Source organism: Aspergillus homomorphus (assembly GCF_003184865.1).
Source record: "Aspergillus homomorphus CBS 101889 unplaced genomic scaffold BO97scaffold_9, whole genome shotgun sequence".
NCBI classification, from domain to species: Eukaryota; Fungi; Ascomycota; class Eurotiomycetes; order Eurotiales; family Aspergillaceae; genus Aspergillus; species Aspergillus homomorphus.
In genome coordinates, this window is record NW_020291895.1 from 25,514 (window position 1) to 48,440 (window position 22,927).

The window sequence follows — 22,927 nt, forward strand, 5'->3', positions numbered from 1 at the left end:
AAGTGCCAGCGGCTGATAGGCTGCGCGCTTCACCAAGGAAATTAGATATGTCGCTTCTTGCAGCCGATCACACGGAGAGCCTAACCACTAGCGGCTAGTAGGGTGGTTTTACTCCATCTGTGACGGCCGAACTCTGCCCAGGTTCCTAGCTACATCTTTCTCTCCTCCGTACGACTCGAGAGTCCAGCGCTAACCATCAGAATCCTAATTTAGCCCGGAGAAGCATCGCAAGTGACGAGGATGACGCGAGGCATTCTTTCCGCTCAACATGTCATAATCCTTTTGGACAAAGCAGATTGTTGGGCTGGTTGGTGCGATTGAAACCGACCAGGCCGCTATTCTCGTATATGGCATGCCATGGCGTCGAAGCTGGCTAGCCTCTCCCAATTTTTTTTTTCCCTGGACAAAGCCAACACGAAACCACTACTTGACTAATGTGGATGGATGCTCAACTTCTGATGCTGGGATTGCACTCACGGAAATTTAGAGTATGCACCGATGCGTCGTTGCCAGGTTTCGTTTGTCGACTCGGTCCTCTGCCGTTATCATGCCTGGCACGATCTACCACCGGAAAGATTTCGGACGATGGAATGGCTCCAGGGGCGGATCCTTGCCAAATAATTCCAATTATCATGTACGACCATGCGACTACTTTGTGTTTTTCGTTTTTCTTTTTCCCAAATTCCAATAAGTGGGCCAACTCGCGTCTGCCGTGCATTTAGTCTATTTCCCCTCTGGAGCTCTCGATGAAGGCGTGCTCGGTTATCTGACCAGGATTGGCATCGAATCGAATCAATGAAGGCGCCCCTCCAGGTCCCGTGCAGACATGCTAGGTCTTAGCCATCGCTTTTATTCCCTCTTTCCCACCCGTCTCTACCAATGGGTACATATACTAGATAGTGGCAGTAATATCCGTATGTTGGGGGTCACCTTGTTTCAAATCCACAGCCACGTTTTCAAGACCTACTTGCGTGTCTCCATTCAGACTTGACAGGCGACTACGCTGCCTTGCGAAGTGTCTGCGGCCTACATGACAGTTATGTGAATAGCAACCGCCAGGCAGCTTCATCGCAACTCCTGGACGTTGGCTGGCATTGTCTCAGAGGGCCACGAATCGGTTCGGACAAGAGAATACCCCCATTGGCCTGGGATACTGGATTAAACTCGAGCCTCACCCATTCAAGCCACCCACCATGCGCCTTTTCTCCCTGCTGACGCTGGCCGTCTACTTTGTCCCAACTCTATTCTTCCTTGTCTCAGCGCAAATCCCTCATTCTCCACGCGAAATCACCAATGGCCTCGTCACTGCAAGAGACAATTCCCCTCCAAGCACCACCACACAAGCCAATGATGGCAGCACAATAACAGGCACGCTCAGCCATGCGACAGCAGCAGCAGGTAACGCGACGAAGACGACCAACGCCACCATCCCAGCCTCCACAACTTCAGCCTCGCTGAATACGTCCGTGACAAGCAACGGTGAGCTTTTCTCTCCGAACACGCAGTTGTAGTGATCGTTGTTCCCATCGGGCCGCAACAGACTGTAGCCCCACGCTGGTAGACTGACTGACTGTGTGAGAAAGACAACAAGGCGCCCACCGATCCGAATGCTCTGCCATTGCAACCCAAAGTCACGCCGGCGCTGGGTATTGGTGGCTTTATTCTCCTCGCTGCCGGCGCCGTGCTCGCGCTGATTGGAATTCAGAATCTTTGGTTGGTTTGCCGCGCAAGGGTAGTCCATATCACACACTGACAAACACTATCTCAGGATCCAAGTCTTCTTATCCACGGCGTTCTTAACCAGTCTTGGGGTCACAGTATGTCACGAACCGCCCAAAACAGAATTCAGGTCGAATATCTAATCATCTGTCCTCGCAGGTCCTCATCGTCTACGTGATGAGCCCTCCAGTCCGAGTAGCCGTCCAGGGCGCATACCTCGTCGCCATCTTTCTCACCGGCGCAACGTTCGGGGCGCTCGCAATCGTCTTCAAGGAGCTAACCGAGGGCCTTGGCTGTCTTTTAGGAGGATTCTGCAGTAGCATGTGGCTCCTCTCGCTGAAGCCGGGCGGTCTCTTGACGGACACCAACTCCAAGAGCGGGTTCATCGGGGCGATGTCTGCTGCTTTCTACGCCATGTCTTTCAGTCACTATACCCGCCCGTACGGACTGATGGCCTCCACCGGGATATCAGGTGGTACGGCCGTAGCGCTGGGGATTGACTGCTTCAGTCGCGCGGGGTTGAAAGAGTTCTGGCTTTACATCTGGCGTAAGTCTTCATTCCTTGCTGTGCACCGCTGCGCACCTGGCGCAGAGCCGAGGCAAACAAACAGAATCGGGAATGACGGATCTAACATGTACGATATCTTGACCATCTAGACCTCAATCCCGACATCTTCCCGCTGGGCACCAGCACCTACCCAGTTACGCGCAACATCCGCGTCGAACTCGCCGTCACGGTCATCGTCGCCATCCTGGGCGTCATCTCCCAGCTCCGCCTGTGGAAGGTCGTCCGCGAACGCCGACGGAAGGAGAAAGAGAAGCGCGATCAAGAGCGACAGCGACGTGAAGAAGCTGAGGCCGAGGTCGGCCGCAGACTGGAGGAGGATAATATTCAGGAGCGGAAGGAGTGGGAGGCCAAGTACGGGGATGGCTCTCCGTTGTCGAGCACGCCCGAGCTCGCCGGGGACGAGAAGCGCCCTATCGATGAGATGGATGCTATGGAGAAGGGCGATGCCGTCGAAGTCCACAGCATATCAGGCTCCTCATACAGCTCATATCGGTGCTCGGACTGTCGGGAGCGGGGCGGGGACAGCGATACAGAGTCACACACCTCGGATGCTAGTGCTGGTAGTCGGGATGGCGAGCAGCAGGGCGCGGGTGGGGATAGCAGTAGTAGAATCCCGCTGAAGGTGTTCGATGGCGCGGCCGCGGCCCGCATGAAGGATGATAAGAGCTCGGATGTCGCCGCTCTCGTTGGCTCAGAAGCGGGGTCGGTGCGCTCGAGACGACTATCGCGGTCCTCGGTTCTGGTGAAGGCCGAAGAGCAATGTGGTGAGATCCCTCGCTCGGAGTCGAAGGAGGCGCTGGCTTCTGTGGATGGCACTGCTTCGTCTTCGAATAGTGTCCCGGATGCTGGTAGCGACCGCACGGCTGAGAGTCATACCACACCAGGCCCATACGAAGGAGAAGTGAAAGAGGGCTCAAAGCCACAGGTCAAGGAACTCACGGAAGCCAAAGAGCCTGCTAGTCAGGCTTTGCAGGAAGCGCAAGCAACAGACACACCTGTGGACGTCAAGGAAGGACCACAGGCCAATGGGACGGAACAATTGCCCCAGAAAGGGCCCACGAATGAGCAAAACCAAGAACCTGAGCAGAAAGAAGGTCAGGCAATGCCGCCAGCCGCCAGCGAGACCAGTGATAACAAGCCCCAAGACGCCACACTAGAGAAACAGGTCGAAGAAGCAGATGGAGAAAAGAGCCCCGCATCAGGACAGACAGAAGAGATTAGCCCAGAACAAGCACAGGTCTCCGATAAGCCACACGATAAGCAAACACGCGACGAGAAGGAGCCTAATGAAGACGAAAATTCCACGACTTCCAAAGCCATCCCGGAAAACGCAAAGCGCAAGGAAGGAAAGAAGTCATCGAAGAAGAAGTCGAAAACATCTACGAAATTGCGAACTGAAACTACCCCTCCGACGGAGAACAAACCTGACCAGCCTCTCAACAATGACGAGGAAGGGCCCCAAGAAAGCTCTTTAGAGAAGCCACCACAATCGACGACGACTTCCGATAAGAAGGAGCAGGCAAACATAGCAATCCGCAGCAAGAGCACGGCATCAAATCGACCACACGAGATCGAGCCGAAACCCCAAAAAGAGGAGCCTTCGGAGCCTCCCAAACTCAATGAGAAGACAGTAAAGCATCTTCCAAGGCAGACATCTAAAGTAGTTCAGTCCTATCGCACGAACGAGTGGGCGAAACACCTCGCCGACGCAGAAGTACCCGAGATCGAGCCCATCAAGCCCGTGGAAGAGGAGGAGCCCGAGGTTGTCCCCGAGGTGAACGAGGTTGCAGCGCCAGTCAACGTGGAGGAACTATTGCTGACGCCGCTAAACGCGCAGCCGCCTCCGGCTGTAGAACGCAAGCCGAAAGACCTATCCAGGTCGAAGAGCCACCGGGTACCAGGTGACCCGTATCTACGCCGCGGTCTTCATCCAAGCCGGTCGAAGAAGAAGGCATCTTCTCCCCCCACAGATCAACTGCAATTGAGCAATCCAACACACGTACCGCTCGTCCACGCCGTCGCAGCGGAACAGGCCAGAGAGGAGCCCGAGCCCCCCAAGCCACGGTGGAGAGGGCCGCCTCCGCTGATCGCCGTGCGGGAGGACATGATGCGCAACCGGCTGTCGTCCTTCTCGCTGAACTTCGATCCGTTCTCGCGGAACAGCTCGGGCTCGTGGCAGGCACCCCTCGACAGCCAGCCACCGCGATACTCGTTCGCCGGCCCCGCCGCCCTCGACGAGACGGACGACATGCCCCTCTCGCAACGCCGCACGCTGCTGCACCAACAAACCGTCCAAAGCCCCCCGCAGGCACACATCCCGAACGCTGTAGTGCCCAGAAGAAACCTCAGCAACGGCCACTCACCAGGAAGCAACATACCGGCGGCGATGGCCGCCTGGCGCGAGTCGATCCTCGAGGACCTCCGAGACAAGCAAAACCCGCTTGCGAAGCAGGACGGGCCCGTCATCGCCACGGGAGTCGATCGAAGCCCACCGTCCTACGGCCAGTCGCTGCAGCGGCACGGCTCGCTGGTCCACCACAGTCACACCGCGGCGGAGGGTCCGCCGCGCGGCGACATGAGCGATTTGCATCGGGAGGCCATGCGTCGCATGCAGGCGAAGGCCAACCGGAAGGTAAGAGGGGTATGACGGACCGCGCTCCCGGCGGTCGTGTTGCTGTTTGCGCGGTCGTTGCGCACGATCCCCCGCTACGGTCGACGTCTGTTCTTCTGACTCGGGGCGCTTTTTCTTGTTCTTTTTTTCTTTCTTTTAGTTCCCTTCGTGTGTATGTATGTAGATCAAGCCGGGGATGGAGTATAGATATGAAGTATGGGTAATGTGTGAATATACGGGACTATGATAGTTACTAGTACAAACAGATTCTCTTGATGGTTCAGGGATGAGGTACCGTGAGTCCCGGGCAAGAATAAAGCCCTTGAAGCCAAAATTTACTCTCATTCGATACGAATTCGCCAAAACTAGCACTTAGTCCTGACGAGTTAGCAAAAAAAGTAGGTAAGGTACCTAGCACCTACAACCTCCCCAAATCAAGCACTAAGCAACGTTTTACAAACACCCCGTCAGAAGATAGAGCTATAAGTTTCCGCAATTGAAAGCGCTATGTACGTACACAACCAGTATGCAAAAGAGGGATGAATATTCCAGCGCCATGCATTTTAGCCCCAAATTTAGAGAAAAGCTTGGATGCACACGGGAACAATAACAAGTTGTGATATCGCCCAACCAACGCCATGACGAAATGCAATCAATGGTATGGCTTCCTAACCTGCCAACGATATAATAAACCAGAGACTTGTCGTGAGCATGTAGAGAAAAAAAGAGGAGGAGGATGATGATGAGGAGGATGAGCACATGTATGATGAACATGGAGTGGGGTAAGGTGACGCTCAAAAAAAAAAAAGATAGGAGCCAGACACCAATCTCGAACCGACTATTTATCTTTATCTTAACGAGACTTGCGCTTGCGATCGGCTGGTCCAAAGTCCAAAGGTTTATAAGCTAGCCCCTTGGCCCCCGTCATGCGGATCCGTTGTTCCGTTCGAGACATCGTACGACCCAGTCCCAGATCTGTATCGGGCGCAAGAGAGACCTCGTGCCCGTTCACGTGGCCCGATTGGGGCGACTGACTGCGCGAGAATGCATATGACGGCGACGCGCTGCTTCTAGTGCTGAACGACGAAGCCCGCCCATCGTAGGAAGCAGCAGGCCATCCATCCAGGATGCGTGGTCCGCTTCGTAATGACTCAGCTGCAATGCGAGCAGCAGAGAGAAGGAGCTCATCTTCGTCGACTTGAATAGACCTTGGTTCCTGGGGTTTGGGCGGCGCGGTTGGCTTGCGCGCGGTCATTGACTCGATTTGTTCCAGGATCGGGAGCTTGGGCAAGGGTTTCACAGATGAAAGTGCCATCGACTTCCTGTTGGGTACATGAAGCGCTTCTGGTTTCAGCGCCTTGAATGCCTTGGTGCCGCTTTCGCCTTGGGTAGGCGATGGTTCTTCAGGTTCCTCAAGGACGCGTTTGCGACCCGTAGTCGGTTTGATTTCCCGTCGCCGAACGGCGGCTTCCTTTAATGCTGACAACCACGAAGCACGCTGCACAGGGGCATCATTGTCAAACGTGACCGTCTCGGGTAAAGGCCGAGCAGGAGTCTCCTCCGTTGCAGGACTGGAACTATTGCTGGACGCGATAGCTGCCGGCTGCGGCTCAGGCTGAGGGACAAGTTCATTTAGCTGTAGTTCTGGTTCCTTGTCTGAGACGGAGACAGCCGGTAATTTCGTCTGCGTAGGAGTGCCAGTCTCTTCGCCTGAATAGCTTGGTTTTACATCTCCAGGTTGGCCCTGCTTCCCTTGAGATGGATCATCTGACTGTACAGCGGGCGGCTTCGCAAAGAATACGGCCGGTTGATATACTAATAAGTTAGTATGTATATTTCCGGATGGAATCTCGAGTGGGACATACTGTTTTCTAAAGGAGCGGAGAATAGCGGGGCAGGGGAAAGCGGCTTAGGAGGCTCTTCCGAAGAGTTAGAGAACAGGGACGGAGGCTGCTGAGCAGCCGCATTGTCAGAGGCCGGACTTGGCACAGAAGCACTGAAGCTTAAGCCAGAAGACACGTCCGAGGAAGGTCTTGTGTTAGTGTTGAAAATGCTGGGAGCGGAGTTCCCAGGAGTTGAGCTGATGGGATTTGATGCAGACGCAGGCACGGAAGTACTGAAAGGCGAAGTCGAAAATGGCTGAGGGGTGACAGAACCAGGGAACTTGAATGGTGTTGGAGATGGCAAGGGAGAGGCAGTCTCCTGCTGCTTCTCTGGGATCGGGCTTTGCGCACCAGCAAAGATGGATGCAGACGGCTGGTTGTTCAGGGTAGGAAAGGTGGGTTTAGTCTGTTCCTGTTGAGCTGGTTGCCCGAAGTTGAAAGTCGAAGTAGTTGACGAGAATGGACTCGAGGCCGAGACCTGTTGTGCACTTGACGTATTGGGGGTAGGGTTCCTGATTCCATCCTCTGGAGGAGGGTTGGAGAACGAGAAAGGGGAGGTAGTCGTAGTAACAGAGCTCGCAGAAGCCTGTTGATTGGAAGGAAAAGCGGCTAAATCGTGCTCCTGCTGTGGCGGTTTAAACTGGGAGAAAGGCGACGCGCCACTCGCAAACGGGCTCGGGAACGAAGAAGATTGACTGCTCGATGTAGCCGGTAAACCCAGTTGTGTTTGACCGGATTGAGGAAAAGGGGGAGAGACACTGGCGAACGGAGCCGAGGGCGACGGTGAAGGCGCGCCAAAAGCGGCGGACGAAGTGTTAGGAAAGAGGGACGAAGGAGCAACCTGTTTCTCGGGCGCTTGCGATGTAATGGATGGCTGAGCAAATGAGAATGTTGCACCAGGAGTCGATTCGGTGCTGCTAGCTGCTGGTGGGACATTCGCAAAAGTATTCTGAAGGCTGGAGGTTGACGTCGGAGAATTGCGTGAGCTTCCGTGTGAGGGGGTGAAACGGAACGCAGGTGGGTTATCGTCGTCGCTCACGAACAGCGAATCATCATTTCCAGATGTATGTGATTGAGGCGCGGGCAAAGCAGGAACACGCTCTGGCAGAAGAGAGCTGTCTATCATCTCCAGGTTCGCTGCTTCTTTGATGTTAAGGCCAAGGATGATCGCGGGTAGTGTCCTGCCTGCGCGCTTCGACTCGACGTATGTCTCTGAAAATGCATGGTCCGAGGACGGCTGGAAGGCTGTATTGCAAATCGAGTTAGTCGACAAACGATATCAAGCAGCGAGCCCAAAGATGCGAATTCCAGGTTCTTCAACTGCGATTCGAAACCGGTGGGCGAATATCCAAGGCGAAATAGTTGCCGAGAGTGTACACATACCAACTGAATCCACAGGACGACTACCCCAGTTGAGATAGAGATCGCCGTTTGCATTTTCGGCGAACTGAAGATCCTGCTCTTCGCAGAACTTAATCGTCTGGTCATAATTATCGAAGCGAAGCACCGTAGTCAGCTCGTCTACCGTCCATTCCTCGTTCTTATGCTGTTGAGAAGCTGGGTAACGGCAGTAAGCCTTCCAGATCGAGCGAATGGCAGTCTGACGCATGTGGTTGAAATAAATCTCGGCAACGCACGCCATTAGGTATGGAACCCCCGGTGAATCTATCAGGTTGAAAAACCGCATGTAGAAGCCCTGAGCGATAGCGTTCGGACGTTTGGCATCGAGCGTACCCTGGTATTCCCAGGTATTGCTGGCTGCGGCGAACAGCTCTAATGCCATCTGGACGCGGGGTGAGCTCCTCAGCTCAACCGGCCATTTTTGCACGCGAGATTCCAAGTCAGGTCGTTGATCGTGAATCGAGAAAAGAATGTAGTAAGCTCGAAACTCGTCCTCGTTAGGGAATGGGATGCGGCCTCTGTTGTCGTCGTAATAGTACATCAGCGAGAGCATTGTGTTGTTCAGTTGTTCCCGCTCTTGGTGTCGGTCGAAGGGCTCCTCATTAGCAGGACTAGAAAGTAGATGCAGGGATACAATGTGAAACCGAGCAATCCGCTCAAGACAAGTGACTGCGATTTTTACATCGTCTTCTTGGGTGAGCTGCTGCACGGAAAAGTCATTGCGGATCGAACGTGTCCGATCCCAAACGAATTTGTGAATCAATCCAAGCGGTTCCGAGCCGTTGAGAACATGCCGTATGAGATAGTTCATAGTTTGAAGGAGCGTATGAGGTGTTCTGATATCGGAGGGAAGTTGCGCGTCATAGCCGGCGGCCGATCGTCTAAATCGCTTGAGCATCTTTAACTCCATGTTCTGCAAAGTATTTGTTGCAGGATGTAGGTACTAGTAGGAATGAGCCTTCGAACGCGGGAGATACGGATCAGTGAAGTCACCTTCTCGCTCTTGTCGACCATCTTTTGAACAATGCGCTCAACGCGCTCGAATTCTGGACACATGCTTGTACAAGTGCCCACGGGAGTGATAGCTTGTTGCAGGGACGTTGGCTGGTTTGGGTCCGCCATCTGACCCTCCCTTATAGCCTTCTCTCTCTGCTTCGTGCGATCGAGTTTGAGCTGTCCAGAAGTGAGCATCCATCAAAACATCTACCAATGCACAATTCTAGAAGCACGCTGTGGACCCACCTTTTCGTAGCGATCAGTGTAGCTACTCAAGAGCGAGGCGTCTTCCACTGGAACATTCGCGCCCATCGCTCCATTAGGTTGCTGCGCGAAAGGTTGCCGCTGCGAAACCGTATTCCCACCACCATTCTGAGCTCCCGCAAAGCTCGAGGGAGTCCCGAACGAACCAGGCGATGCTTTTCCGAATCCCGCGAAAGGGGAAGGGCTCGGCGACGACTGCACAGGAGGGGTAGCCGAGGAAGGAGCTGACTGCTTCGACTGGCCGAAAGGCGACGAAGCGATAGCGGCAGACTCGGCTTGTGGTTCGGCCTGTTTTCTCCAGACGTTATTCCCCGCGCTGGCCCCCCTCCCATGACCACGCGTGCCTCTTACCGCTGAGGCGCCCCGTCCCCGACCACGAAGCCGTGGGTCGCGTGTTGCACTATTGGCCTTGGGCTGGTAAGGAGTTGAGCGTCCAGTTGGTCCACCACCGCGTCCACGACCAGCGGGGCCAGCCGACCCATCTCTCTGGCCAAGGCCCAAGAAAGGATTCGCTGGGCCGGCCATCCTGCCGCGAACAGCGGGACCGTGGACGGGGGGAGCGTCAAGTATTTCCCTGCTGTAACCGGCGGAATTGTTCTCACTTGGCGCTTTCTGATCTTCGGGCGCGTTCTTCGTGTTACGGGTAGTGGGTCGGACAACGAGCGGGAAAGAATGGGATCGAGGACTCTAGAAGCGCTGTATCATCGATGAAAACCGCGGAGACGGGTGTGACAACAGAGTCAGTTGTATTTCAAGCATAACGAGAAGGCTCATAAGGACAATGCGACTGGAGGGCGATGAAAATAAAGAAAGAGCAGGTGGACGACGAGTGGATTATCGTGAACGAAGGAAATCATGAATGCAAGCGGAACGAACGATTGGCGCGGTACCTTTCGCGAATGAGATCGAAAAGACGACAGCTTTCTAATAGGCGATCTATAGCTGAGGGGAGCCGACAAGTATTCGACAATGAGATGCTGCAAGCGAATGCAAGTGACGCGGAGATGTGATGGCGTTCCCGCTACTTCGACTGGCTGGACGCTGAGATCTCGGAACGAATATGAAGTCGATTGTCGCAAACGCTTTCGATACTGACCGAAGCTTTGGGGCCGCTAAGAGAATTACCAGCCGTTTGAAAGCTGCTGCAGTGATCGCGGCAATGATTATTCTGTTGACTAAAGGAGAAATAGGAAGAGGAGATGGACTCGGGATAGATAGACAGCCTTCGATCACATCGGGGAGCTTCCAGGCGGCGGGCGGGACAGCGTCAATGCGCGCCAAGCCTAATCAGGCGCAAGCGCTACTGCCGCGCGGCTGATCCAACCTCGTATAATCAACCATTCAGGATTCGGGATCTCCAAAGGATGAGGGCTGTTCAATACTAGGTCCATTCATAATCAGAGAGAACAATCGTGCTCCATCGTCACAATCAACTTGAGCGACTCGGATACTCTTATGGCCAATCACCATTTGACATTGTCAATTGTCGTCGCCCACAGCCCTATGCACCAAAGAGACGTGTACTAGAACAGATCACAGGGAATAGCAAATTGTAATCAACTCATGCAATTCTTTTTAGAAACCATTAAATACAAGGAAGCCGCTAAAACGCTACTGTCAAGTCTCAATTCACCCTCTCAAAAAGCCAGGAGGAGCAAATAAAAAAAGCACCAGAAAATCACAACAACCACCTGCTCCTTGTCCCAATTGTTCAAGGGTGCAAATGAGTTTACCGCGAGCGCCCTTGCTTTGCCGAAGTCTATCAGATCGACCACCCCGCTTTGCCATCAGAAAATATCACAAAAAGTGGAATCCCTCCCACAATCTAAACCACGTACATAAAACCCATGAAAACAGAAGCTCGTGCGCAAATGTCCCTCGATCATCTGGGTCAAAAAGGAAACTAAAGGAGATGCGAAAAAGGTAACCCTAGCCCAAAACAGAACATGTGTAAATGAAGTATGAGACAGAGGCTAGAAAAATGATGCGGTTCATATAAATTCGTTGCGTAATCGTTTCGTCTGAGCAATGTTCTTCACAGCCGCTCGGGAGACTGGTGGGTGAGGGTTGGGTGGCCCAGAGAGCCGGTGCGGAAGGGAGACATCCTGGTGGATGTGAGTTCGGGAAGGCCGTGCATCTCGTCCATTGGGATCTGGTAGTGCATGGCCGGTTGGGACATCGCTTGCGTGGTCACTGCGGCACTGTAGTCGTAGGATCCGTACAGGGGTTGTTGCCTGTAGGTCGGCGCTGCCCAGGTATCGTATGGCCCGATGGAGTGCTGCATCGACATTGCCGTGGTGCGATGATGCTCTGCACCATCAGTAGTAGTGAGGGGAGCGTGGGCCAAGTATTCAAACGACGAAGCTGGTTCAATTGGGCTGACCATCTCGATGCTTGTGGGAGTCTTGATAGTGGGGTGCGAAGAGTAGTCGTCGCTGTAGTCGCCCGAGGTCGAGTAAAAGGATCGATCTGTTTGAGTCGACTCGCCGTAGCTGAGCGATTCTGGTAGAGGGAAGAGCTGGCCTCTATCCGCTTCCAAGGAGGTGGCACGATGGGTTGACATGCCGGCCGAATCCATGGCAGTGAACTGCGCTGAAAAGTCTGCCATTGAAGATGTTGCCGGGATGATGACCTCGTTCGCCTCTGTCTCTTCCGGCTCGATCTTCTGTACAGGCTCGGCTGGGGATGCGGGCTCCTTTTCTTCCTTGTCCTCCTTGTCCTCCCTTGCCTGGACATATACAATTGTGGTTGCATCTGACGAGATTTGGTTAGCCTAGAGCTTTTTCTCATTAGTCCTGCGATGTTCCAACTTACCAATTTCGCCCCTCTCGTATCGTTCCTCCATCTTGCGCACTCTAAATATCTCGTTCAAGATGGGCATTTTGTCGTCCTGGATTTGTCGCCTGCAGTCGTGGGCAACTTCCTGCAAAGCTTCAGCGGTGAAGCCGTTGGAGGAGAGATTCCGGATGATGTGGAGCAGAAGTTCAAGTCGCTCTGTTGTCAGGACTCGTTAGCGTCGATCGTCGCCAAATGACTCAAATAATCGAGCCTACCATTCTTCTTAAGGTGATCAGGCTCTCTGTGGATCACATGAGCTGGCCACCATGCGGGCTTGGTCAACTCTGGGTCCCCCCTAGAACCAGGGGGCGCTCCCGGTTTGGCTCGGCCACCGTTATAGGGGTGTCGGACTTGCTTGCGCGGCTCGATGACTTTGATAAATGCCTTGCAAACGACACGGCAGTTGGTTTGCTGGAAGTGCTTCAAGGCAACCTGGTAATACCGGAGCACCTTGTCCGAATCGCCGATCATCAGAGCAACCCTGTGAACGGCAGCAACAGGGGGCAGGTCTTGCATGGCGTTTGTGTCAGGGTTCGAGTATTGCAGCTTATCAGAAGGAGGAGCAGGTTGAGTCTTGCGCCTCTTGGCCTGACGCCGGTATTTTTCGTCCATGCGATCATAGCTCAAAGCAGCTGGGCTGGCACCAGAGGTTCCTACATCGCGTCAGTTATGATGCCCACTCGCCATCGCTGCTTTCATTCACATACTGCGAATCAATGGCTTGCTGTAGTTGATCTTTGAACCTAGGATTTCCAGGAACTTCTCGCGCACGTCGTTCGTGAAGACGGTAAGGTTCTGGTCGTTGATCGAAGGCGACTCCTGAACTTGCAAATGACCCATGTGGTCCAGATAGATAAGCGAGTAATGGGTGAAGGGCATGTTGACTGTTGCACGGAGAGGGGAGTTCATGACCTGTGGCGAACCTGTTAGCAGGGCTCGAATGGACTGGGCTCTAGAATACCCACCGGAGCAGTTTCCCAACCAAGGCTATCAGCCCCAAGGCTAGAGGCGGACCTCTTGACAGGCCCTGTCCTCGAAAGAGGAGCAGCACTGAGAACCATGGTGAATGGGTATAGAGCGAGAATTTCGGAACAGTCGTGGTGTGTTTAGAAGTTGTTTGGTATTGATTGGTCTGATGTCACGGAGGCCAACGCGGGTGTCAGAACGAACGGTTGATGTTCTGGGAGCCCTGAAGCATAGGCGAGTCGAGTCTCGGTGATCGTGCCGGAGGAAAAGAGGTTGGATTTGTAGGCGACACTCGAAGGTCTGCAGAGTCACCCAAGCCAAACGAGCAAATATGGCGCACTCTGCAATGTTCCGGATCTGGAAACTATGGCGCACAAGCGACATTCCAAGGTTAGCTTCCGATTCGACTGAAGCCATTGCTAAGCCAGTGCCTGATCCGAAGTGAAGACATGGCAGCGGCACTGTATACAGGCCTCATCCCCGAAGATAATGTACAGTACAAGGATTGAGGCTGGTCACGCGGAAGTGTGAATCCATGCCATTCAACCTCAAGCAAACTGAAAGACAAGGCAAAACCACCCCAGTAGCCAGCTACTCACCAAACAGAAAAAGCAATCAGCCAGATGCAGTGGGTAGTCGGCTCCGGTTCCAAGACACAATGTCGATAGGGTGGCAAGGTAGAGCTGCTGGCAACCGATACTAGCACACACAGTTGGAGACGATCCGGCCAAGTGTAGGTCACTTTCGTCGCGCTAGAACAAGGTCGAAGAAGTCCGGTGACACAAGAAGTACTGCTTGTAGTACAGAGGGTATGGAGTCTTCACTGAAGAAGAAGTTGATCAAGGATGAGTAGAGGAGATAGAAGAGTGATCTAGTATATAGTATAAGATGGAGGTATAAGTCTAACCTGCTATAGAGGAGACAAGTGAAGAGAAAGATGAAGAGGAATTATCCAACGGCAAGGAGGAGTCTTCTGAGGTTCTTATAAAAATCAAGGGAGAGACAGAAAAGACCGGAGCTGGACCTTTTGTATGGGGTCGACTCAGTTCAAACAGTCTGCGAGATAGAAATCAAAGGATCGAGATTGCATCTGTGAACAAAAGGACCCAGAATCCACCCATGTCGGCATGATTGCTCCCCTCATTTGATTTTACCCCGATTTGGCATGGAACTGGGGGGAGGTTCCAGCAGCATGGATGATCCTTGACTGTGTCAAAGCCGAAACACCCAGACTACGCAAAAGCATTGGTACAAAATGCGGCTGCATGTTTTCGGTAAGCCATGCGGTCTCGTTGCTTTCTTTTTTGCTATGGGAGGATTATTTTAAATCATTTTTTCTTAATCTTAATGATTTTTGCAAGTGTGGTTTTTTGTTTTGAATTAAAATTCTTTTTTACCGATTTCGATTTAATTTAAGATTACTCTGATGGGCATATATCTCGATACTAAGGCACTAAGGTAACACTACTATTAGTAGATCGTCTAGCTAAGTGGCCATGGCAGCAGCTGGCGCGCGCGCCCCCCTCCCTTTTCCCCAGGGCTCACTTTCCACTGTCAAAAGAACCCGAACGGTGGCGCATCGATAATTGCCTGGGCTCCGCCATCCGAAAGCCTGGGGACGGAGACGGCGATGAGTCGATGACAGGCGAAGGGCGAATGTAGTGCAATCCTCTGTTTAGCAGAAGAAAGAGAAATCGCCGAGGGAGAATTGGCACTTTCGACCCTCCGACGAGATGGCTGCGTTGTCGAAGTACACATCTAATATTAGTTAGTCCTTATGGATCGCGAATTTCAGGTGCTCCAGTCCGTCAGTTAGTCTAGTCCAGGCAGAACAAAAGCACTTGAGGAGTGGAAGATAGGGATGTTTTAGTTTTAGGGGCACTAAACCGTATTGACATATTGACATATTTCGCCAATTCCATATATTTCCACCCCGGCGAGAGTCTAACCGCCACTGACTTTAGTTAGCGGCTGACAGGGATGGGCTTTCCGGGACACGGCTTCCTACGCCCGCTGGGACCTTTTTTTCTCTCAGCACGAACGAGCTCGAACTCGCCTTCGTCATTGGCAGATCGCTCGCCCGCCATCCTGGAACCGGTTTGTGATGGCCTTTCCGACCCTCTTTCTCTCCCTCCCACTTACTTGTCTTCTGTCTGCCCTTCGGATCGAATGCAGGCAAATCGTCAAGGTCTCTCCAGGTTCTTGGGCTGAACTCAACCCCCGGACTTCTGGGTGGTCATCCCTGGACCGTTTCGGACGCAGCTCCTCCCCTCCCCCGTTGGAAATCCTGTTTACCCTGACAGCAACCCTAACTAAGTACAGTAGTGTAGGGTAGGTATTACCACCGTCAATAGGTAAGTAGGCACGGAACGGAACGGAGTCGGAGAGAGTCTGTATGCCAAACCTAGATTATCCTTCAACGTCACCACCAAACCTACCAAAATCGTCCACTAATTTAGGGTTCCGTCTTCTTGGATAGATAAGTAGAGAGACCCTCGATAGATACAGTGCAACTGAATCTTCCAACCCCGCCCTTATCCACACAGAGACGCCATAGCTACACAGAAAGTACTTCACTATTCACTACTGTACTGCATCGAACATGCCCTTCAATAGTCGCGTAACCCGAACGGAGTACTCCGTAGTTAGCCACTCCTATAAACCTCCAGATCCCATGGACCAGCATCCGCCGCCCAGGCATCAGTATCAGTAGACTAGAACCAAACCCCCCACACTCCAAACAACCAGCCCACAACAACAATCTCCCCTAATTAGCCTTTCGGATGGCTTGCAGCTTGTACGACAAGACCGAGAACACAACCTTAGGAAAGAGGGTCCCCAACACAGAGCACAGAACACAAAGCAGAAGAAAAAAAAAACAAATAAACCCCCCTCCAAAGAAAAAAAAATAAACCAAGGAACGGCCACCAGCCGGGGCCAGCCCTCGAGTGTGTCCCCCGAATTACGCACAGGCCGCATCGCATATCGTCAGAAGGAGCGAAAGGCCAAAATGAAAAAACAAAACACAAAAAAAATAGCCGTCCCACCCACAACAAGCCCAGCCCACGCTTAGACCCAACGAAAAATGGCCAATTCTACCATAAACGGGAATAGTAGTACTAAGGGCCAGCCTTCGGTAGGTAGGTATGCTGCTAACTACTAACCAGCGACCACCAACCGGCGACCTCCGTACTTTTGATTCTCCTCCCTCTTGAACACTTCCTTTCCCTCCTCCCCGCCCGTAAACTGTGGAGGTTTCTGTACTCCGCTCTCGGTGGGTTATAAGAAGCCAACAGAATACGATGCATACATGTCTCTATCGGTTTATTCAGCGAAAGGAATGAGAGCGGAGACGAACTATTGATGGGGGGGCATTATTGCGTGCGATGCTTCTACTTCTCCCTTTCTTCCGACCCACGCGTACAGCAGAATGGGAGTCGGGGATTACTTCTCCTGTTATTCCAGGCTAGCATTTGTATCGGCGGATTCTATCGCCGGCGATCTGGCAGTTGTGCAAGAGGGGGAACAGCAATTCAAAGATTTACATAGGTAGTGGGTGCTCGATGCGATCTATACGAGTATAGTATGTACTGTAATACGCCCAAGCCGGGCAGTCTGCGGATGATGATTAGTTGACCACAACTAAGAAGCTACAGTACTTTCATGAGTTGTAGTACAATATAGTAGAAACAGAGAGCCCTGCAAGTGCAATTGACACTGAGTAATGGCCTGACACGAGAGTCGGATACCATTTCCCGCAAGTCTTAAACGCAGACAGGGGAGGAGGCGCATCTCAGAGAGTATGTGTACAGTGATTTGGCTACATTGATATCCCATCTGCAGCAATTGTATCGCGATGATTGAACACTAAAAGCCCATCGCTGGAGGTTGCACGGAGTAGCTGATCCCGGGTCGAAGGACGATATAGCCTAGGGTTCATGAAACAAAGTCCTGAAGACAATCGTCAGACGCATGCAATGACTGTATGATCAGAGGGAGGAGGGGACGCAAAAAACTTCGAGAAGGGCTTACGATAGACGAAGAGAAAGTGACGACTGGGGGATCTCGGTCCTCCGATCGAGCGCGGATCTAGGAAGAATTGCCCCGGGGCGCTAGTGTGCCAATCAAACCTAGGGGTGGGGAGGGGGGAGAGAGGGGAGGGGAAGCTAAGGTCCCATATCGATTTGCCAACCATAGGAGGAATGACAGGACTGAATAAGTGCATGTATTGTAGTTAGTTACCCAGGCAGATCAAAAGTGTCACACAGTACGTAAGCTGTAATGACATCGGTATAGTAGTTGTCGGCCGAGGCAGGGACGGTACCTGCCACCAGCTGTGGAGAGAGAATAGGAATTGCAGGTCATGCTTCGCACTACAATTGACGGGTGTGCTTTCTAGTCAAGTGATCAATCCCCTTACCCAACGACAAAGGAGTAATCAAACCATAACAACTAGTGCCATTGCTCGTGTGTCAATGCGAAGATGTTTTCACTCTCTTTGTTGAGGCAGAGCACAGCCTGCTGCTTCCTCGCCAATGGAGATGAGAGAAAACAGTTTGCAGTTGAGACAGACAGCAGCCAAAAAGTTCAGCTCCAACACATACTTTGAGTCCCCGTCCTACTAGTGTCTCTAGTTGGAGTCTACCGATATGGTGGTTCTTTGATCTCAACCACCAACTAGTCCGCCTAGTGAAGCTACCAACAGCTCCCCGAGACAAAGAAAAGAAATCAATTTGAGTCATGGACGCCGATTACCTCGGTCATGAGTGTAGTGTCTCTCGGGGAGCATCTTCAAAACACCATGGAGACAAGCCAGAGAGGTCAGTGGCGATTCTCTGGCATGGTTCGAGCATGGACGACCCGTAGCTGAACTTTGAAGTGCCTGAGCCATGTGAAACAGACCAGATAAGGAGTCCCAGCGTGGTGGCTACGACCCCGATCTGGGACCCAGAGAACCCCTTAGTACGGGACCAAGGCGCAACATGCTCCAGCCTCAAATTCAAATAAGCCCGCGGGTGGTGGAGGAGGAAGGCGATGAGGAGGGAAGACGGGACTCGGGGTACTTTTGCCGGAGAGGAAAAAAAGGCCTCAAGGATGAGTAAAGAGACTTTAGCCTGTGTTCAGAAAAGCCATCGAGGCATTGGTGAATGCTATCCGACCTTTTCACTTCACAGTTCTTGGGGGGCTTTATGCCGTCTAATAAACAATCACAAACGAATGCTTGTTTGTCTTCATTCAAGAATTGTGTGCTCTGCCACTGGAAAGTACTGCGTAACCACCAACCTAATCCGACCAAGTACTTGGCGTACTAGGTAGTCCCGGCGGTAGCGAGCCATGCAAACATGCCAGGCACAAACAAATGCAAGCCATATCTTATCTTTTCTGCTTTTTGGTTTTCTTTGCTTTTCTGGTTTGTCAGCAAACAATCAGCGATTTTTATCTGTCTAACCGAGAAGCGTAGAGGAGATGATCAGTAAGCGAATCGCCCGCTGTCATCATGATCAATGATTTTCGTCAGGGCCACTTAATTGATCCCGAGCCAGGGCTACTAAAGGCATGACTACTGGTCCGCTGTCAACCGAAAGCTACGGTATGGGGGCATAATGATGAAATTACCCGAAACCCCTATACTCTACTGACTGACTACTGTAACTATAACTGCTACCAAACAAAAGCACCAAGCACAGTTTCGTCCTCACAAGGCAGTAACTTCAACCAGGCTCGAACTAGTTTCACGATCACCCCAGACCGCCTATCCTTCCATTCGCAGTACAAGACCATGACCATTTCAATCTCACTACTACCCATCTAGGACTGTGCGGCGTTTGTCACCCCTGCTCGTCTGTGCTCCCGGGAAGTGACCGCCAAAGGGGTTGAGGGATGGTGGTGGTGCGCAGATGACCACCACCACCACCATTACTAGACTACCACCAGTCTGCGCCTCCTGACCCGGCCGAGACACCCGAATCTACACCACTAGGAACCCACCCGTTCTTCAACATCCCCCCATGCGCAGCATTGACATCCAGCTTATTATCTCCGTGACAGCAAAGTTCATCACGCACGCTTCCTGAAACGGGGAACCGACATTGCATAATCGCAAGCAATGTGGCAGCCAGAACTAAACAACGAAAAAAAACTAAACTGTACAATAGTCAAAGTAGGTAAGTCCCACAACGTGGCAGAAGCAGCAGAGAGGGGGCAAAAAGAATAAAGAAAGGGAAGTGTCCACGAGCCCATGGAAGGTACACATGCATCAAACGATAGCCCTATGATTGTATACGGAGTTACTGTGCAGTTGCAGACGGAAGCAAATAACCTCACCGCCACGATATCAAACAAGGCGGTGGGTGGGATGTGGATGGCACGGGCAACATGTACGAAGTACTGTGCAGTATACGTAGAAGGTGCATAAGCTCCGTTTGACTCAAATAGAATAAGATGAAGTCAGTGCTATCTGCCCAATGGCTTTCGGAAGACGATTATCTACACGCGATTTTCCCTTGAGGATGGCGGTGTCTAAAATTTGTTTCTCGTTAATATGGATTAGATTTGATTCTCTGTTTAGTTCGATAGCAACGTTAGGGTATCTGAGCGCATCATATTCCCTTCAAAATATATAGATTCATGGATTTTGACGCAAGCGAGACGCCTATGACATTCTGGCCGACCGACTGACCGCAACTAGCTGTGCTATCTTGTCTCAGATGGCAGGCGTCTTTCAGCTGACTGCATCAACCGGAAATTGGAAGTCATCTAAGGTAGGCAGGTAGGTAGGTGCCTAAGGTACATACTTCAATTGAAGGAAGTCGATCCTCCACTTCTTAATCTTGGGTACGATTTAGCTACCTAGTGAGCTGAGGCTTGTGATGACAAATGAGATGTGCACTTCACTAGCTGACTACCTAAGAGGGAAGAGAAAAGGGAGGTTGAAGGGGGAGCAAAGAGGACCGGGGTCCGGGTAAGACGAGGAAGGGTGGAGGGGAAGGGGGGAAAGACGCTTGCCGGACCAGTGCCATGGATGGGAGATTAAACTTGCGATCGCGGCCCCGCGATTGGTTCATAACCCAGCTGTCAGACCTCGGATTTTCCTTAGCCCGTTTCTTCACCACCACTAGGAACCACGAACTCTCTGATGGTTGGAACTCACTATTGGTTTAGGTACGACTATGCTGCCTTAGTACTCAATCATCCTTGTTGGTATGCTCACACAGAAGTTGGGCCTCCTTGAAGATTAGCGACTGACATTTGAAGGAATACGCGACTGTCTCGGATCGACTGACAGGAGGACTATAATCCCATTCCCCGTAGCGGTTGAGCTTCACGGGATCTATAGGATAAAGCACCGAGGGAGTCGGCCGATTGTAAAGTACTGTAAAGATCATCATCATGATTCTAGCCCCAATGTGAAGGTTGACCACGAGTTCATACTTCAAGCGGCCTGGAAAGTCGCTGGGTAGTTCGCTAGAACTAATTAACTATTAGTTAGTCGCTTAGTCAAGCCAGAGCAAATAGATCCAAGTACCCCTCGCTTCAATGCATAATTTAGGGCATTTGGGAAGAACTACGAGGTATTGTGGACCATGCGCAAGGTGGGTAATAATGGAGGAAAAAATACTGTATCAATCATACGGACGACGCGGTGCGTGCATCACGCAGGGCTGCAGTACTGTACATGCGTACAGTATGGACAACACCTGCAATGCGTGGCCGATACTTGGAAGGACAGCTGAAGGCCGGTAAAACACGCTACGTCATGCATGGAGCTACATCATATACATGTATCTTCAACGGAAGGCGAAAACCAACAATAGCTGGTATTCTGGACATCCAGGAACCATTTCAGCTGGGGAGTAGCAACTAGCAACTCCAAACACAGGACAACCCAAATCATAATCTCGTCAGCAAAGCCCACTTAGTGCGATGAACTAACATCGATCAGTTGGGGGTTCGGGACAAGCTAGCTCCCGGCCGAGGCGTCAGGCCAGGCTTGGTATCGTACTTTGTGACGCTTGAAGGTGATCCAAGAAATTGTAGTCACCAAGTCAGTCTTTTCGATAATCTCACAATGAGTCTGAACAGCGTATTCAATATTCCTTGAAGCACGCACCCATGCATCTGTCCTCTTCCTCAGGCAGGGAGATTCGATCACTCGATTAATAGGGTCACGGGGATCGGAGCGGCCCGAAAAGGGGGAAAGAGAGAGAGAGCGCGCGCAGAGAGGCACTGGCAGGCTGTCAAAAGGACCGTCCCCAACACTTCGTGTTCCTTCCCCAAGTCGCACCAGCCATTCACTGCCCATGGATTTAAGTGGGGAGGCAGAGCGGCCCGGGGAGAGGTTTCCGACCGTCCCAACGCTTGTCATCAGGAAGCAACCAACCTACCATAGAGGTGGGAATTATGGATCACCAGTCAGAGCTCCCTAAGCACTCTAGACACCCTAATCATCCCAGACATTCATTCTCATAACAGTCAACTGACAGCCATCTGGCGTGTGTCAGCCCAAAAGGAGTCCAGACCCTCTTCCCACCTGCAGCAGCAAGCCCAGACCTCCCCTCTGAATTACAGCACGCTTAAAGATCATGCTCGATCATTGGAGAATCGTGTCCGATCGTTCGTGGCTTGCCGAGACCCGATCAGCTATCAGCTTTCCCGGGATCGAGGACGGTTCGTGTTTATATATATAACATATCAGGTTTGAGCGACCCATCTCAGGACAAAAGTACGAGGCGACTCACCCTCTATCTTCAACCTCCCAGCATCAAAGTACTCTAACACCTCGCTATCCTCAACTCTTCATTCGATACCGATCAACCGCAACTGTGCGCATTCCTTTTCTCCTCCCCGTCTCCCCCCTCTTTCCCTGCGTTAACCGTTCCCGGGAAGGGAAATCTCGTTCAGGAACGACATTGGTACCGTGTCGACCTGGACTATGGAATGGGATCCCTGACTTCTGGACCACCTGGACCGGAGAGTCTAGACATGCAAACCCGTCTACATCTTCGCCATCAACAGCCGCCGTTGACAATTTTTCTGCTCTGTATCAAAACCTGAAGAGATTCGGGCAAATGTACCAAATGACGTCGTTTGCATGGGTAGCAGTATGTGTCTTCTGCATCATGAGTTACCTGCGATAGCCATTCCTACCCTCTGCTGCAGAGGATCATGCTACTATGCTGTACGGTACTTCGGCTCAGCGAACTCTGACTCCTACCGCCCGTTTAATTGAAGGAGCCTGCTAATCAGTCGTCACGCGCGCTCGAGGCGTGTAGTCCTCTTGCCGTTTAGGTCACAAGCATCATCTGTCCACGTTTCACCTGAAACCTGGGCTTTGCCTCGGGAAATCAGGATTTGGCATCGTCAAGAGCAGGCATAAGGGAAATGAGGTAGACGCGGAAGGGAAGGGAGGAGCGGATATCAAGGATAGCATGCAAAGAAGCAAATCTTGGCCTTTACGCGGACCCGACCGGCTATGAACGACGTCACTATTGCCGGACACCAAATCGCTTCCAGCTTTCCTTACCTGTAGGATTACAGCCATGTCACTTTGAGATACCTCATAGATCGGCTGAAGGTCCAGGGGCTATCTCCCGACCGGCCCGAGCCTCTGCAGGACTATGTGCAGCCAGCGGGGGGGGGGGGGGGGGGGATGTTGGATGGGTTGACGATATTCAGTATCTC

The 22,927-nt window shown here is 52.2% G+C and overlaps 3 protein-coding genes across 3 annotated transcripts; 1 reads left to right on the forward strand and 2 right to left on the reverse strand.

Moving 5' to 3' along the window:
- Positions 1-1,193: 1,193 nt before the first annotated feature.
- Positions 1,194-5,188, forward strand: BO97DRAFT_412548 (uncharacterized protein; the record flags this gene model as incomplete). The annotated part of the gene is made up of 7 exons (XM_025696244.1): positions 1,194-1,479; positions 1,584-1,713; positions 1,769-1,817; positions 1,879-2,266; positions 2,377-4,919; positions 5,059-5,070; positions 5,165-5,188. The coding sequence occupies 7 exons, from the start codon at positions 1,194-1,196 to the stop codon at positions 5,186-5,188; spliced, it is 3,432 nt and encodes a 1,143-aa protein (XP_025553359.1).
- Positions 5,189-5,369: 181 nt separating this feature from the next.
- BO97DRAFT_279905 (putative leucine permease transcriptional regulator (SAC3)) lies at positions 5,370-10,172 on the reverse strand. The gene is made up of 5 exons (XM_025691059.1): positions 9,425-10,172; positions 9,176-9,355; positions 8,165-9,125; positions 6,764-8,026; positions 5,370-6,713 (listed from the first exon to the last, which is right to left on the reverse strand). The coding sequence occupies exons 1-5, from the start codon at positions 9,965-9,967 to the stop codon at positions 5,752-5,754; spliced, it is 3,909 nt and encodes a 1,302-aa protein (XP_025553360.1). The 5' UTR covers positions 9,968-10,172; the 3' UTR covers positions 5,370-5,751.
- Positions 10,173-11,193: 1,021 nt separating this feature from the next.
- BO97DRAFT_386653 (uncharacterized protein) lies at positions 11,194-13,341 on the reverse strand (the record flags this gene model as incomplete). Its single annotated transcript, XM_025693546.1, has 5 exons — positions 11,194-12,196; positions 12,257-12,436; positions 12,496-12,917; positions 12,984-13,192; positions 13,246-13,341. The coding sequence occupies 5 exons, from the start codon at positions 13,339-13,341 to the stop codon at positions 11,478-11,480; spliced, it is 1,626 nt and encodes a 541-aa protein (XP_025553361.1). The 3' UTR covers positions 11,194-11,477.
- Between the last annotated feature and the right edge of the window lie 9,586 nt (positions 13,342-22,927).